The 18061-nt window shown below is 41.9% G+C and overlaps 2 protein-coding genes across 5 annotated transcripts; one reads left to right on the forward strand and one right to left on the reverse strand.

Annotated features, from left to right (window-relative positions):
* Window positions 1-1119: 1119 nt before the first annotated feature.
* On the reverse strand, window positions 1120-7823 carry fam168b (family with sequence similarity 168 member B). 4 transcript variants are annotated; one of them, XM_032503712.1, is made up of 7 exons: window positions 7679-7823; window positions 4711-4802; window positions 4515-4586; window positions 4143-4285; window positions 2593-2791; window positions 2106-2230; window positions 1120-1917 (listed from the first exon to the last, which is right to left on the reverse strand). In XM_032503712.1, exons 2-6 carry the CDS (start codon window positions 4778-4780, stop codon window positions 2118-2120), a joined length of 597 nt encoding a protein of 198 aa, XP_032359603.1. In that variant the 5' UTR covers window positions 4781-4802; window positions 7679-7823; the 3' UTR covers window positions 1120-1917; window positions 2106-2117. The 4 variants fall into 4 exon arrangements, with proteins under 4 accessions (XP_032359603.1, XP_032359601.1, XP_032359602.1 ...); XM_032503710.1 differs by having other exon boundaries at window positions 4515-4589; window positions 7679-7822; XM_032503711.1 differs by lacking the exon at window positions 7679-7823 and adding an exon at window positions 7482-7631 and having other exon boundaries at window positions 4515-4589.
* Window positions 7824-7966: 143 nt separating this feature from the next.
* On the forward strand, window positions 7967-11432 carry fbxo45 (F-box protein 45). Its single transcript, XM_032503708.1, has 3 exons — window positions 7967-8907; window positions 9889-10245; window positions 10361-11432. Exons 1-3 carry the CDS (start codon window positions 8581-8583, stop codon window positions 10544-10546), a joined length of 870 nt encoding a protein of 289 aa, XP_032359599.1. The 5' UTR covers window positions 7967-8580; the 3' UTR covers window positions 10547-11432.
* The last annotated feature ends 6629 nt before the right edge of the window (window positions 11433-18061 follow it).

The following is an 18061-nucleotide window of genomic DNA, read 5'->3' on the forward strand; positions in this document are numbered from 1 at the left end:
GATAGTCAAGCTCTTGACTATCTGCAAGACTAATGTTCAGGGCCAAGAAGTATACAATGACACAATTAGGGGAAACAAAGATTATTCTTATATTGGTTTTATTTTTGGTCTTTCTTAAGAATACAAAACAAGAACCAAATTCACAAAAATAACATTTACAAAACAGATTATGTAACTGAGGTGACTGAGGCAACATAGAAAAGCATGTCTGAAACAGTGAAATTGGTGGGTTAGCCTTAAACCTTGAGGTAAAACAGCGAGCAATGTAAAAGGTCAGATATCTTTACGGTTTTGAATTAGTGCCTTCTTCCACTACCCTGGAAATCCAGAGTTCTCGCGAGAGCACAATTTGAATTTGCTCAGCGAGTTACTCTGGCATCGTGTAACGCTGCTCATTAACTAAGCCCTTGTAGCCGAGCTGCACCAATCACATCGGTGTATCTGATGTAGGCGGGCCAGAGGTGAGCTAAACAGATGACGACAGTTTAATCTACCAGTTAGCTCTGCTGAAAGCTAAGCGTATGGGGCTCTGGATACGTCACCCTGTGTGTTGTTGTGATTGGTTGTAGTGTTATCCAATTGCGTGCAGTGAGATTTTCAAATGCACGCTTGGTGCCGCCCCTCGAGATGGGTGACTTTCATTACTCAATGCCGGACCCTTAATCTTTCAGATTTGGGTCTGGATTTCCAGGCTATTCTTTCAGTAGTGTTATTCACAAATGGAGTTTACAAATATCATAATTTCCTAACATGTCCACAGTTAGCAGTGATTTAATGATGTAGTGCTTCAGACCTTCTTACAGACAAATTGGTTATAGTGAAATGTACATGTAATATTTTAGGCATTTTGCACTGAATGGCATCATTTTTGATGGTTTCTATTTTAATCTATCATTCACACACATATACTCACACACAAAACGGTTCCTACTCCTCCACGCCCTTAACTTTTAAATGGGTGCAAATGATCTCCAACAACTCCCTCTACTCGTTCCCCATCAAGAATGCTTCCAGCTAAAATAAGTGAATAATTTTAACATTTATACCACCCCAAAAAAAAAAAAAAAACCCAGCTGCTTCACACTTTTGAAAAAGTTAATACTATATTTTTTTTTTCTAAAAAGGTTTTGACAGAGCAGGGAAAATAAAACACTGTGATTACGTGTTGGAATGGCCATCAGTCAGAGGCACAAACTCAAAGTCCCATCTTTCCTAAAATACAAAAATGGTAAGACAAAATGCATACACTGCATCACTGAGAGAAATAAAAACCTAGCTCCACCTACCAAAACACAAAGCGGTGAGAAACAGTACAGTTTAGTCTGCACTTGTTTGTGCAGGTATGTTTTTGCATGAATAAACAAGTCTTGTCATTTCTTCTTTCACATGTCAGACATGGTCACTGGTGATTCAGCATTGCAGATTATTACTATATTTTTTTTCCTTTGGATGTGTGCCTTTTGTTAATTTTGCATCTGTCACAGCAGGTAGATTGCGCTAGCATTACTTCATATATCTATATACACATGCATTCAACATCATATGTATCCCCCATATTAAAAAGAAACCACAAAAGAACTATTCTAAACTCCCTTTTTACCACTTAAGAGTTTAAGCTATAAAAACCTGCATGACAGTTCACAAAATAATTTGCATGGAGGCATTGCTGTTTGATGTGAGATATGCAGCATGTTGTAGAGGTGCTGGCGCTGGGGTGTGACATGGAATGCAGCCTTATTCCATTGAGAGGGGTCATGGGGATGGACCTATTCTTCACCCCCTCCTATCCAAATGGGGTTTTAGATTCACATTATGCTGGAAGAAGAGTAACTGGTTGCAGACACTGGCAGGGCAGGTCTTCACCAATAGCAAAAAACACTGGAGTAGAGTGTGAATGCATATCTACCATCTTCTGACCTGCAGAGAGAGCAAGTGTAGAAACCTTCCATCGGTGAGTGTTTAAAGTGAAGGTCTTAGACAGTAGAATATGAAGCAAGAAGGGTGGCATGTTTATATAAAACTCATGTTAACGGCCTGCAAACATCCTGAACCCATATCAGACTAATATACAACCTGGAAGAAAAAAAAATAGAATTCATACTTACACGTCCCTCTCTTCACCACTGTGGGGGCACATAGCTGTAGGTGGGTGTACCAGGATGCCGATATGTGGGCATCGTGACTTGGTGGGGGGCAACAGACGCTGGTGATTGAGTTGTCAACAAAGTTCCTAAGAAGAAGTGACCACAGAATTAACATAAGTGCTCAAATATGATACAATGTAGGATATAATATATACACTTTCACAACAAAAGGATCAGAATCAGAATCAGCTTTATTCGCCAGGTATGAGGACACATACGAGGAATTTGTCTTTGGAGCATTGTTCCTCACACTGTGCTTACACATACATATCAACCAAAACAGAAATATACACACTAATATATACATACTCTAAACAGAAACAGAAATGGGGCCTAGATTTACTGAGATTGTAAAAACAATTTACACAGGGAGGTGTAATGTAAAATTAAGCATCTATATCAAATACAGATAAACTGATAATTCATAAAATTAGAAACCGATGCTCACCAGCTGACATGGCCATGGTAGTGCCGGCTACCATCCCCATGGTGACACTGTTTTGGCGTTGAGGATGCATGTGCGGGGCATACATGGCTGCAGGCATCCCATTTGGCTGGACCACTGTGGTATGGTGTATAACATGTGGTGGTGCAGCATACAGCGGCTGTGTGTAATAAGTGCCTTGTTGTTGTGAAGGCATTAGTGCCTGGATCACAAAAGAACAAAACAACAAGTTACAGCTCGACAGGACTTTGTTAAAATGAAGCAATACTCGATGGAAGAGAAATTAGAAACAGCTATATTAGAACTGGGAAATATGGAGAAAAATCAAATATCACAAGAAGTTTGAGCACGTAAATTGATATTGTAGGGTTGACTATTGGTGCCTTCACAAATTATTAACATAATAGAGATTTTCTATAAAGAATTATCGGTAATGTGGATATAATATCCATCCATCCATCCATCTTCATCCGCTTATCCGGTATCGGGTCGCGGGGGCAGCAGCTCCAGTAGGGGACCCCAAACTTCCCTTTCCCGAGCCACATCAACCAGCTCCGACTGGGGGATCCCGAGGCGTTCCCAGGCCAGGTTGGAGATATAATCTCTCCACCTAGTCCTGGGTCTTCCCCGAGGCCTCCTCCCAGCTGGACATGCCTGGAACACCTCCCTAGGGAGGTGCCCAGGAGGCATCCTTACCAGATGCCCGAACCACCTCAACTGGCTCCTTTCGACGCGAAGGAGCAGCGGCTCTACTCCGAGCTCCTCTTGGATGACTGAGCTTCTCACCCTATCTCTAAGGGAGACGCCAGCCACCCTCCTGAGGAAACCCATTTCGGCCGCTTGTACCCTGGATACAAGGATATATATATTGTGGATATAATAGGTAAAGGCAAATAATAGAACAGGTATGTTCAGAAAATGACATCACTGTACTATAATGTCTCCTTGAAAAACAGGAAAAGACAACACTTATGTCATTTTGCAATCTTACGATATCCAAAATGTAAGACGATATCTAGCCTCATATAGCAATATAATATCAATATATTGCCAGGCAATATCAATTAACTCTTATGGCGTCAAAGTTTGACATTTGGACCTTTGATAATAGCGCCATCTTCATGCCAATCTGGATTACCCTGTAACCTGTAAACCTTTCATAAAGAACATACGTACGTACATGCGTGGCCGGTTAGCTCGGTTGGTAGAGCCGGCTGTTATGTATAATAAGGAAGCTGGACGAGCGGTTTAAGCGCGCAGCTCACTTTACTTTCAGAAAAACAGGAACTGAACCTTTAAAACCACAACAACTGTATCCTATGCATGCGCCGAGGCGTTACCAAACTAACACAGATTAAATCGTCCTGAACAGACATAACACGGGCGCGCATATGTAGAGGGTTATTCCTCGACACAGAAGGTCAAGGGTTCAAGTCTGACCTGTGACCTCCTCTTTCATATCTCAGCTTTCCTTTCCATTAAAAAAAAGGAGGAAATGCCCAAAAATAACCTTTAAAAAACAACAACAACAACAACAACATAAATGCACTGACCTGTGCATAGGGGTTCTGTTGGGGGTAGGTGCTCCTGACCGGATAAACAGCAGCATGGTAGGGGTTGGGTGAGGAGGAGTATGGTGGGACAGTCCCAGTGTTGGGAGAGCAGGCCATTTTGAAAGGAGTGCCTGGAGCATAGCCTGGGTGGGAGGAACACACTTTAAGTTAGTGGGTGTGGATGAAGGGTGAAGAAAAATGCATTGCATACCGGGGGGGTTCCTACCCGCATATTAATATAATCTTACAGTCTGCAGGCTTAAACTGTGATCTGAAGAGGTGATGAAATCCTTGCTCCAGCACTGCCTTGTAAAATCTCCATTATCTAATGCCAAACACAGTTCCACCACATTCAGTCTGAAACATTCTTACCACTGGGGAAGGCTGCGTTCACTCCTGCATAGATATTCTGAGTGTATGCTGGTGCGTAGCCAACGGGGAATCCTGCTGCCATGACCAAACAGAGAACAAAAATCCAATCATTTTAAATTTTCTTGATGTCAGGATCATTTTTTTTCTGCAGTTTGGATATTTGTTTAAACTATTACACATCAACACATGAATTTACCTGGGTAGCCTATACCCTTGGTATTGGTAAAGGGGACCCCTGTTGGCCCAGGGCTGTAAACCGGATTCATAATGGACGCCTACTCACAGATGCTGCAATGAAAGAGGCATAGACCGTGTGAATTTCAGAGCATTCAAATAACAAAACAAAACAACTGAAGGCAAAGATCATGTGGGTACATCTAGCGCAGATTCACGAGACAACTGACCATAAACCAGACTGTTTAAAAGGCATCGTGCTGTACAGCAATACATCACAAATGAAGACATCCCCCTGACACTGCTAATGGATAGTAGTCCCAAATGACTGAATACCAGGATATTGGCATTTAATGCATCATCAACACTTACCATTGATCAGCGTTGACATTTCAGTAACTAGACTGGCTAAAGGCAAAAAAACATGTTGTGTTGGGGATATGATATTATCTGGGGAGAACAGAGAGGCCATCGTCCCAGTCGATTTCTGCATCTTTTAAGTGTTGTCCGCACACAACTGGAATTCCAATATTTTGTGGGAGCCGTTTACATCAAATGTAGGAGTTGACTTGGTGCAGTACTAGACTTCTGCACCAATTTGTTTTAAATTTCTCTCCATGACTCAAGTATGAGCACTTCCATCCAATAAAAAAAATGTTCTGTTCTTTTGCTTAACTTTCATTGTAATTTATGTGATGGTGTACTATACAATGTATAGAAAAAGTGAGATGTACAACCGATATAGAGATGGGCGGATGATCGCAAAGCTTGTTTCACTCCTGTGACGTGCATTGTTTTAGTGTTAGAGCTTGAATTACGTGACTGATGACGTCAGAAGCGTCAATTTCACTGGTGCTTTGGAAAGCGCTTCCATTCAGTTTGACTGTTTTGAGTTTTGCTGCTAAAATAGTTACTAAGCTGAATAGAATAACTTGGAAATCTGGCGATGTACACTAAAGACATAATCATAAGTCGGAGATAGGGATGGGCAATGAGGAAAAAAATCAGATATAGCAATATTCTTTTCCTAATACCTCGATGATGTTATTATAGGGTTGACAATTGATGCTTCATAGGGCTGTAACTAACAATTATTTTCATCAGCGATTCATCTGTTGATTATTTTCTTGATTAATCGATTAGTTGTTTGGTCTATAAAATGTCAGAAAAATATGGATCAGTGTTTCCCGAACGCCCAAGATGACATCTTAAAATGTCTTGTTTTGTCCACAACTCAAAGAATATTCAGTTTACTGTCACAGAGGAGAGAAGAAACTAAAAGATATTCACAAATGACAATCTGGAATCAAATCATTTTTAACTTTTGACTTAAAAAAATGACTCAAACCGACTAATCAATTATCAAAATTAGCTGGGGATTCATTTAAAAGTTGACAAATAATCGATTAATTGTTGCGGCACTAGTGCTTTAACAAAATATCCTCACAGTGAGATTTAAGAGAAATAATCTTCAGTAATGTAGATATAATGACTAAGTGGGTAAAGGTACAAATAATAGAACAGCTAGAACAGTCTGGTAAAACAAAGAGTGACATCTCATTACCGTAATGCACCAAGAAAGGGCAACAATTAAGCCATTTACGATATTACAATTTCCAAAATCTAAGACAATATCTAGTTTCATATCATATGAATATGCTATTGATATATAGCCAATCCCTAGTAGAACATTCCCCAGGCTTGTTAAACATTTATTCTGCATATGAGACTAAAATTATTCAAATCAGAGAGGTGTTGTAGTGCTTCGACAGTCTTGAACATGGATGTATTATTTAAAAGGCCTGCCAGACGTTTTGCCCGCCAGCAGATGTCACTGTTGGCCTTTTTTTCTAAGCACCCCAGCTGTAAATCTTTTTTTTTGGCACAAATAGAAAGCCCTGAGGCTTCATTCGCCCATCACTATAACACACATTCCTTTTTAGACATTTGGTAAAACCCAATACAGTATACATGTATTCATTTAGCAGCAGTATTACAACTTTCTAAATCCCGTTATCAGAGGAAGCGTTGACTTCTGCTCCATTTGATGCTCATCAGAACACTTGGGTAGCCTTGCTACATCTATGTCTCTGTGCTGTCCTCTAGCGGTGCTCCACGTGCCATTACATCACTTTACAAGTCTGCTGATTCAAGGACAATTTAAATAGCGAAGGAAACGCACCACTTCAATACTTGATTTATAGTGAGGTTATGCTAAAACGGAAGACAAAAAAGGACACCACTATTTTTAGTGAATAGATTATTAGCACCTTATGCAGTTGACAGTAGGCTACATAGGCCTATTTAGGCCTACTACAAACGCCAAATTTATCTTCTGACTTTTTACGAAAAGCGTAGGGCAAAATATAACCCGACTGTCGTTATCATGTCATAGGCCTTTTGAAAATACATCCAAAATGTGAACTATTAAAGAATTTAATAGGCCTATTTGTCCTTTTTTTTTTTTACCAAACCAATGTGACGCAACCCAATGATTTTTTTTTCTTCTTCTTCTTTTTTTGCTACAAAGTTCTACTCGGTGGTCTGAAATGTAAGCTTGTTTCAGCTACGCCTTGATAATAAAGAGGTGTTCACGTATTTTTTTTAGGTGACGTTAGGCATGGTGACTGCAAAAATAAAGATGGCAACCTTTAAGTAGAAGAATTTCGAAAGGTGAACGTAGCGGGGCTTTGTTATCGTTAGCTAGCTTAGCTCACAAGCCTTAATAGCTGCAAACCTACCGTTAGCTAAGCATGTTTGCCATTGCAGGTTGGTTCCGATGAACGGACTGACCTGCTATTCACCTGTCTGACCGCGCAAAACCACCGGACTGTCCCCGGACAGAAGCCAGCCAGATGGGGGCAGCTTGTCAACAGGCCGCATAGCACAGGCACAGACAGACAGACAGCTGTACTCTGCAGTGACGCCTGTCCTAACATCTCAGAGCACACTCTCATAATGACCAACGATAATAACCAACACACACTTACCGTTAACTGTTCGGACCGTCCGTTAGTCTCCTCCTTTGGTTTTCTGGTGTAAAATGTATTTAAGCTAGGTGTTGTGCTCCCAGATGCTTTGCTGAACTCTTTTGAGCATATGCGTCACTTCCGTGTAATGTCACGTGGTCCTCAAAAATAATAGGCGACACTTTGCTTTTTTCAGGTAAACAATTTTCTTCTGGCACTGCGTATTTTTCGTCAGTAGGCCTACCACTAAAGCGTGTTTTTCCTTCTAGATTTTCCTAAATACAAGCACGATATCTAATACAATTACGAATCAAACTAAAATGACGTAGTCTAGCTTAACAGGTCGAATAAAATTATTTAATCGTAACAATATTCTTACTTATTAGCCAAGGCAATCTGTGTTGCTTTACGTTTTTGTTGTTGTTGTTTTTTTTTGCCACAATCGCTACACTTTGACATCGCAACAATGTAACGTTCAATAATCTAACACTGCAACATTTGTTTCAATTCTCTGTGAGCTCATTATTATGGCTGCTATATGGTCCTTGAAGGCTATAAATATATTTGATTTTGGCAAGAGCTTTTCTTCATCTGACAACTTATTAATAGGGGTCTAGCGGATGTAGACGGTCTTAACTAAACTCCTAATGTTAACAACACTTCTACAAATCAATGCCCATGTTAACCTAACAGCAATACAGTACGTGTCGGCTTTTACTCTTCAAGGACCTTGACGCATCGTTTCTATTCAGCCATTGAAACTGGGAAGAGTAGGGTCCACACTGTTGTGGTTTTAAAGCAACCTATAGCCTACGTGATTTTTATAGGTAAAATGTTGATATTCAACTTATATTAGGATTCATTCTACGGTGTAAGGTGAAACTATTCGGTCGACTGGTGTCGTCGGTAAAGAACAGGACATAATGTCTGGAGCGGCCGGTGGAGGAGGAGGCTCCTCCTGTCAGGGCGCAGCAGCGGCAGCCAGTTGCAGCTCCGCCGGCTCTCCCTACGCTGCTGCAGCCGGAGGAGGTGCAGGGGTGGCCGGGCGATTGCCAGCTCGTGTCCTGGAGCACGTTTTCTCGTATTTGGAGATGTCCGACTTGATGCGTTGCGCATTGGTCTGCTGGCATTGGAACAATATCCTGGCGGATGAAAACAGCGAGGTGTGGCGCAGCCTCTGCAGCCGGTCTTTGAGCGAAGAAGCTTTGCGTTCTGACATCCTGTGCAACCTGCCTACCTACAGGGGGAAAGTAAGTTTACCAACACACAGCTATAGCTATTCTCTCGGGTTGGAAGAACCGTGATTAATGACGAACTCGATTCAAAAATCGCCCTGTTTAGTGCTACCTGTGCTCTGCAAACACCCTCCCGTAACGTGACTTATAATGTGGCAAACTGTCTTCTGTAAGCTCAAATAGTGTATACCAGAAGAGCCTGGTGAATCAGTCAGTCAATAACAAAAAAAGTATTGTACAAAATAAATGTGTACGTTTCTTGAAAACCCGAATTAAATTGGTAGATTCTTAAATGGTATTTGGTGTGGGGATTTCACAGACTTGTTTTGTTGTCATTAGCTCACATAAAGTCATTGAACCTTACTTTATCACAGGGCCCTTGAGTGAGGTTGTGTTATTTAATATTGCATAACTCTGAAACCCTTTTAGACAGTCTCTGAATGGGACTGTCTAAAACTTGGAGGTCTATAGACCTCATTTTGAGTAGGTTACCACTAATGCAGCTTTACACTTAAATGCCAAAATCCCAAATTAAAATTGAGTACAAAAATTGTATTAGAAGTAATTCTGCTAATTATCTCTTCTTCCATGTAGTCTCTTTTGGAATATCGTGATTCATGTATCTCAAATTGTAATAGCCACAATCATTTATTTATAAAACTAATTGGGAAGCACTGTTGAAAGTTAGAGGCTTTGAGCTCCGGAGCCCTGATTGCAGCAAGACATTCTGTCCTGCACGGTAGAAAGCCAAAGTCCATGACCATGTCCTGCTTTGTTTATGCTATAGTATCTACTGTATATATAGGATATGTTTCCTAGATCTTTAGAGTTCACTAATACATTCTAAAGGGGTTTTCCTTTTGACCGTAAGCACCCAACACCTCCTAAATATGAGGTTATAAAATATGCTATTTTAACATTTTTGCACCATTATATAGAATTTAACGGGATCCTTCACACCTAAACAGTTCTCCATGTCCAAATTATCCTCTACAGCTCAAGGCCTTTCAACATGCTCTGAGCTCCCACGACTGCTCCCGCAATGTTTACGTGAAAAAGAACGGCTTCACCCTGCACCGCAACCCTATTGCCCAGAGCACCGATGGTGCACGTGGCAAGATTGGCTTTTCAGAAGGGAGGCACGCCTGGGAGATCTGGTGGGAAGGCCCTCTTGGCACCGTGGCAGTGATAGGCCTTGCCACGAAGCGGGCCGCCATGCAGTGCCAGGGCTACGTGGCCCTGCTGGGCAGTGATGACCAGAGCTGGGGCTGGAATCTGGTTGACAACAACCTGCTTCATAATGGGGAGGTCAATGGAAATTTCCCCCAGTGTAACAACGCACCAAAATATCAGGTAGGAGCTGTATGTTGTGTGTGGAATGATTTGCCCAATTAGTACGATTTTAGAGTTTGTTGTTGTCTTGGGAAAAAAAAAAGTATCAGCCACGTGTAATTGTGTCTGTCCACAGATCGGGGAGAGAATAAGAGTGATCCTAGACATGGATGACAAGACGCTAGCCTTCGAGAGGGGTTTTGAGTTTCTTGGAATAGCGTTTCGGGGACTGCCCAAAGCCTGCCTGTTCCCAGCTGTCTCTGCAGTATACGGCAACACTGAAGTCACCATGGTGTACCTGGGAAAACCTCTAGACGGCTAGAAGCAAAAGGAACCTGTGCCACCATTAAAACTAACAGGCCACTAGTGAGTGCAGGACTTTTTTCGGTCAACAGACTGCCAACTCTGTTTGTGTTGCACCGTTTCAACAAGTTTTGGAGTCCAAGCTGTCGTCCTTACCAAGTAAAATAACTATTCACTTACACAAGAAGAACTGTTGGCGTTTCTACGGCAGCTCGACATAAGGAGTCCGTTTTGGACTGGACAAACAGGGGAAAGGAATGTGTGGAAACTGTCATAAACATTTTTCTGTGTCAACATGTGGAAGTGTCCACTATTACAGTTAAGCTGCTGGACTTTTTTTTTTAATTTACAGGAAAGGGGAACATTATTTAATTTTGTGCGATTCATGCTAACAGTCCTGAACATTTACTTGAGATTTTATGTCTGCTTAAATGAGGCCAAACCTGTTCTAAACTGTGGCAAATACTATAAGACATGATTTTAACAAGTGAAACAGTTGTAAGCAGTAGCTATCTGTTGTATGAGTTTATGGAAACAGCTCATCGTGGGTTAACGCTAATCGATGACTGGATAATAATAGTTAAATGCCAAATCGATGTGACCTGATGTTATATTTTGCTATAGGCAAACAGAGGACATGCGGACCAACTGTCTTGCATGAGCATGGATACTGGCGTGTGGACTATTACATCGGACTTTTTAGTATACCAAGGCTATCAAGTAATGGTGTCAACCTATATCTGTATCATGTTATTGTGTGTCCTTTTTAAATGTGCTACAGTAGTATTACACACTATTTATTTCTTGATTTTATCTATGGTACTATAGATGCTGTATGGTAACAAGGCCTGAAAATAAAGTCGACATAGTGCCACTCTTAGAATAAAAGATGGTTTGATGTTTGATGTCTGCTTATGCACGGCTGTCTAATTACACTGCACATTTTTTCGAATTGAATTTTAACATGCAACAAACAACAGACACATAACCCACATCCCACCCACAACGCACTTCTGCTATAAAGAAAAGCAGACTAATAAAAAAATAAATAAGGGGGGAGAACAACATTCACATCATACAATGTCATTAGAGTCCGTCTTCACCATGTTTTACAGAAAACCGTGTTATTTGAACCAGCTACATTACTTTATATTTCTGGGGTCTATGAACATAAGGCTGCATGATGAATTGATTCCAGATCATATAGATGCTTGAACCCCAGCCTAGATGCTGCATATCGCTGCTACCCAGTGAAAACCACGTCTCAACATTTCTTGATTTTGAATAAAATCACATACACAGAACTATTACCTATTCCTATAGCTGTTCTGAAAATCAAGTATGATTTTCGCAGGACAGCAACATGATATGCATGTGTGGTACTGTAGGTTACTTATCTGTGTATGAAGTAAAGGACGCGAAAGACACACTATCCAATATACAAGATTAACCATGCATCAGACCGTTATTGCTAATGTGATGTAATTTAATTGCACAATAACATGCGTTTCATAGTATGCACCACACAGAGTGACTATGCATGAAAAGTAAAGTATATCAAGTCAAGGCTGTCCATGCCCTTAGTGCGTGTATTCATTATGTATGGATCAGCGCAATACTGAAAAAGAATTTGTGTTCAGCAGTCAACTTTTCCTGGATCAACAGAAGTGTAGAAATCGAAGCATATAGCAGTCATGGCTTGAAATATCAGTTATTAACGGGCACAACAAAACATTTTGAGGCTGATGGCATTTTTATTGTAGAGAACAGGAAGTTATAAGGGCTAGAGTTTAACGTTTACAGTCGGACAGCATTTTGAATCAATAGATTAGATAGATACCTGACCTACCTCCTAATAGTCTGTGAGTGTTTTGTTTTAAGGTCCAGTTAATGTCAGTGTATTCTAAGGCATGTTTATTTACAACATACAGGACTTTGTATGTTGAATGCACCAATTTGTTTTGTCTAATGTAAATGCCCATGTCAAGCCAAAATAGCTGCATGGCTCAAGGAGCGCCAATTTCTGGAATCCCCTTACATCCTCTGAGGTTGACATTCTTTAGTTTTTAGCCCAGTTGCTGGAATGGCTCTGTAAGCTTCAGATAGGCCTGAGTTTATAGCACACGTTTAGGTTTTAAACAACACACTCACCTCAGCTAAACCTCCTCAAGTGATAGGTTAATATAAAGGAAGTACATGGGACTCAATGTAGAGGATCCTCAACTACAATAAACCTTTTACTGTTCTAAATGTCCTCCAGTACACAGGAAGAGATGCATTTTACATTTCATGCAGCAGCAACAGCAGTTAGTTTTGAAATGAACAGACCCTCATCAGCATGACTCATGAATGTGGATAACCAGACACAAACAAAGTGCAGCAACCTCAGAAGCCCAGCCTTCACCATCAACAAGAAATAAAAGGAAAAGACGTCACAGAACAAGACACAATGTTCTGTGTGATCTCAGACGATTGCCACTTCAAATAAAGGTCCCATGACATAAAAATTTCAGTTTATGAGGTTTTTTATCAGTAATATGTGTCCCCCCAGCCTGCCTATGGTCCCCCAAGTGGTTAGAAATGTTGATAAGTGAAAAACCGAGCCCTGGGTATCCTGCTCTGCCTTTGGGAAAATGAAAGCTCAGATGGGCCGATCTGGAATCGTGCTCCTTATGAGATCATAAGGGGCAATGTTACTTCCCCTTTCTCTGCTTTGCCCGCCCAGAGAATTTGGCCCACCCATGAAAGAGAGACATCATGGCTTTCAAACGAGCAAAGTGACAGTTGGTCAAGGCCACACCCCCCCAGCCTGCACCTCGACCCCCCTCTCTCCTCCTCAAAAGCTAAAGACTCAGAAATGGCACATCCTAAGGAAAGCTCATTGTGGGACTTCAGATATGGTATTAGGGGACCACTAAGGTCTATATAAAAGAGACATCAGATATGGTATTAGGGGATCACTAAGGTCTATATAAAAGAGACTTCAGATATGGTATTAGGGGACTACTAAGGTCTATATAAAAGAGACATCAGATATGGTATTAGGGGATCACTAAGGTCTATATAAAAGAGACTTCAGATACAGTATTAGGGGACCACTAAGGTCTATATAAAAGTGACATCAGATATGGTATTAGGGGATCACTAAGGTCTATATAACAGAGACTTCAGATATGGTATTAGGGGACCACTAAGGTCTATATAAAAGAGACATCAGATACAGTATTAGGGGACCACTAAGGTCTATATAAAAGAGACATCAGATATGGTATTAGGGGACCACTAAGGTCTATATAAAAGCATCCAAAGAGCTCCATGTCATGGGACCTTGAATGATTGATTAAATGTGTGCTGCAAATGCCTTGGCTGCTTTGGTATGTCTGCTCATTTGTCCATTTCTCTTTAAATGTCCCTGTGTCGGAGCATTTAATAGAGACAAATCTCTAGTTTCCTGCCATTCTGTCATGTTCTGACCCTGAACGTCTGTTTGCAGGATTGTCCGTCTATCAATGTCAGGCTCTCCAGCCTTGATCGTTCTGACTGCCTGTCTGTCACTCTCCCTGTTGGCTGATTTCCTCCTGCCTATCAGCAAACTTATCCAACAACCTAAATGTGGAGGTTGACACAGCAGTTAATAACAGACATCATAGCTGGGTAATATCTAAACTTATCTAAAAAACGTCTTTTCTGTTGGACAGGCAATGTTCAGACAGCTCTGCTATACATTCTATATACTAGTTTAGTAGTGGTTATTCATGTTCTTTTTCCATCTGTAATTTGATATAACAAGATCAATTGTATAGGCCAGGGGTCTTCAGTGTTTTTAAGGCCAGGAACCCCTCAGCTGAAAAACAAATGGAGCAGGGACCCCTTTTTACATATATTGTAAAAAATTGAGTTGCATATTAAACTGGGCTTACAATAACGTGTAGGGCGGCCTAAAGTCCTTACACATACCTTTTTCATGGTGGTATGTGTATACTAAGCTTTTAAAATAAAAATTGTTGGTATGATTATATATTAATACATCATCATCATGTTAACATGTGTCACATTGAATCCTTGAGCTCTACTGTATCTGTGCATGGCTAGCTCACGGATACCTTAGCTAAAAAAAAGATTTGTCTTTACTAATATGTTGGATTCATTCAATATTTTCAGACTCCTGCAGCAACTCTACGGACACCTTAGGGGTCACGGACCCCCTGTTGAAGATCTCTGGTTTAGGCATTTTAATACTAACAAATAACTAGGGGCTATCACCTGCTATCTATATTTCAAATGCAATGTATCCTGTCTCCACACGAGGGCATTATCATCTTGTGCATGTTATGCAAATAGCCTTTTCCTCACCACTCACGTGCAGCATGAAATCTCAAGAGGATAGTGGTTATCCACCTAACGTTTTTGATTATAAATCAAGCAAGCTTTTGCAAATTGTATCACTTTTCATCAACTTTCATTAACTTGCACCAGTGGAGTGAATTTTATGGTTTAACGGCTTAAAGGAAGAGAGAAATGAGACGTATATATACTGTAGAGACACAAGGGTGTACCTTTGGGTTCAGCATGGGGGGGGGAGTTTGATTCAGCAGGGGGCGCTGACAAATTATAACTGGGGGGGTCCAGAAAATTTGGGGCATCAAACACTTCATTTCCTGCAACAATTTGGACAAATTAAAGGTTCGTCTTTGCTTCCAAATCGCATTGAATCGAGAAAGCCATTCATATTTTTCATTCATCATTATAATAAGATATTTGGGAGGGGGGGGGCACTGGCCAGTTTTGATTATTGGGGGGGTGTAACCTCTCCCTCACCCCCCCGCACATTACGCGTAGTATGTAGTATGTCTGTGTTGAGAAAACAGATGAAAAATAACTTTTTACTATAATCAGAGATTTAAACGTGAGATACTGAGAATCCTCAATATCTAATATTTATCATCATGTTTGGTATACATCCTCATTGCTCTGGTGTTACTGCAGGGCGCGAGTTGCCCACCTCCCCATAGGGTTTCACACCCCAACAGCCATATCACTTCCTCAGCTCTTAAAAATAGAATGCAAATTTTCATACAATCTTAATATTTCCAGAAACAGACAAATGATAGCATTCACGCTTGTGCCTGCACGTGTTCTCACCACAAGTCCAGTGTGTGAGAGCCGGTTTCGGTCTGCTCTGAGTACAAGAATAACACAACACTGAGCTACAACTGAAAGTGAACATGCTGTTTCATTGAGCTGTTTAACCCACGTGAAGAAACACCCAAAAGCCACTAAAGGTGACATCACTGGCGTAATGCCATAGGGGAAGCGTCACTCACTTAGCTGAAATATCAAGCATTGTCTCTCCATTGGGAAGGTGTGTTTGTTAACACGTGTGACAAGATGCATTCAGGGTTTCAGTGGTTATCATCTTCCAGGAACTGGAAGGAATAGCTATCAAATTGGGGTCGGCCCAATGGTCCCACAGCCCTATGGTCCCGCAGCCCAATGGTCCCGCAGCCCTATGGTCCCGCAGCCCAATGGTCCCGCAGCCCACTGGTCCCGCAGCCCTATGGTCCCGCAGCCCTATGGTCCCGCAGCCCTATGGTCCCGCAGCCCTATGGTCCCGCAGCCCTATGGTCCCGCAGCCCTATGGTCCCGCAGCCCAATGGTCCCGCAGCCCTATGGTCCCGCAGCCCCATGGTCCCGCAGCCCCATGGTCCCGCAGCCCCATGGTCCCGCAGCCCAATGGTCCCGCAGCCCAATGGTCCCGCAGCCCTATGGTCCCGCAGCCCAATGGTCCCGCAGCCCAATGGTCCCGCAGCCCTATGGTCCCGCAGCCCTATGGTCCCGCAGCCCAATGGTCCCGCAGCCCAATGGTCCCACAGCCCTATGGTCCCACAGCCCTATGGTTCCACAGCCCAATGGTTCCACAGCCCAATGGTCCCACAGCCCCATGGTTCCACAGCCCTATGTTCCAACAGCACAATGGTCCCACAGCCCAATGGTCCCACAGTCCAATGGTCCCAAGCACAATGTTCCAACAGCACAATGATCCCACAGCCCTATGGTCCCACAGTCCAATGGTTCCACAGCCCCATGGTCCACAGCCCAGAGGTCCCACGGCCCTATGTTCCCACGGCCCAATGGTCCCACAGCCCAATGGTCCCACAGCCCAGAGGTCCCACAGCCCAATGGTCCCACAGCCCAATGGTTCCACAGCCCAATAGTTCCACAACCCCATGTTCCCACAGTGTTTCTGTCACTTCCTGTTCAGCCTGACGGCTGCTGAAAACGGCTGGAAACTGTCCGACTTGAGAGCGGATTTTTTTCACTGCTTCCAGCTGCTGCCACATCCTCTAGTCCACTTTACAGGCGAGGTGCAGATCATCTCGAACAAGCCTAATGTAATCACGAGGGTGGTCCCTGATATTCCCGGTGGGATGAACGCACCAAGTGTCATTGTTATTGGGCTCCTGTTTAAAGTCCACATTCACTGGTGGAAATGCACTGAAATGATACTGGGTATTCTATGCCTATTCACTTTTAAGTAACAGATGCTGAGTAAAACTCTTAGCCCATGCAAGCATTCTTAAATGTTTACTCACCCAGAATACACAAGCAGTTGTGTCAGTAAAGCCACAAACATCCACACAGGTGTTTTCAGTTAATCTGGCTGATTCGACCTCTGACTGATTGATTGAAGGCTTCCTGTTAGCTTTGTCACACCTGTTAGGGCAGGACAAACAGCACCGTGATCATTCTTATTGGTAGATGAAATGTGTGACCTAATACATTCCCACCAAAGCGGCCTTCAACCTGAACAGAGGAGTCTCATTCGCCAGAATGTGGGTGTTCAGAGGCTTTTCAAAGACATGATTAACAGTGTGAAATTAAAATGGGCAAATAGAGATAGATAGAGATGTTTTCAAGTATGAGGTTCACAATGTTAACACATGAAGGTATGATCATGAAAATGTACTTAAAGAATTACAAGTAAAAGTACTCAAAGCAGTAAGTTCCTCACATTTTAGAAACTGGAAACGATCCAAACAGTTCTGCGTTTATTGGTCTCATCATTTTAGCTGGACTTGTAGACCTATATATTGTTGGGTAGTTTATTATTTATAATAAAGCATTGTATTTTATAGACTACATGTTTTTTTTCTCTATCTGAAATGTAGCGGAGTAGAAGTAGAAAGTGACATGAAAAAAAATACTCAACTAAAGTACAAGTACCTTACATTTGTAATTAAGTACAGTACTTGAGTAAGCACTTGGTTACATTTCACCACTGCCTTTAACAAATTCTACATATATTCTTTAAAAATAGATGTAGGGCATGCAGCAGAGATCCTTAACCAAACCACAGACAATGTGTTTCATGGTCAGCATGTAAATGGGCTGTATACAGCCTTAACAACTACTTAAAGCACTTTTACATAATACAGGAACCGTTGACACACTGTGGCCGAGGCTGCCGTACATGCACAGATAATCATTCACACACATTTACACTCTGATGGGACAGCATCGGGGCTAACTCGGG

Source organism: Etheostoma spectabile, chromosome 22 (genome assembly GCF_008692095.1).
Source record: "Etheostoma spectabile isolate EspeVRDwgs_2016 chromosome 22, UIUC_Espe_1.0, whole genome shotgun sequence".
Lineage (NCBI taxonomy): Eukaryota > Metazoa > Chordata > Actinopteri > Perciformes > Percidae > Etheostoma > Etheostoma spectabile.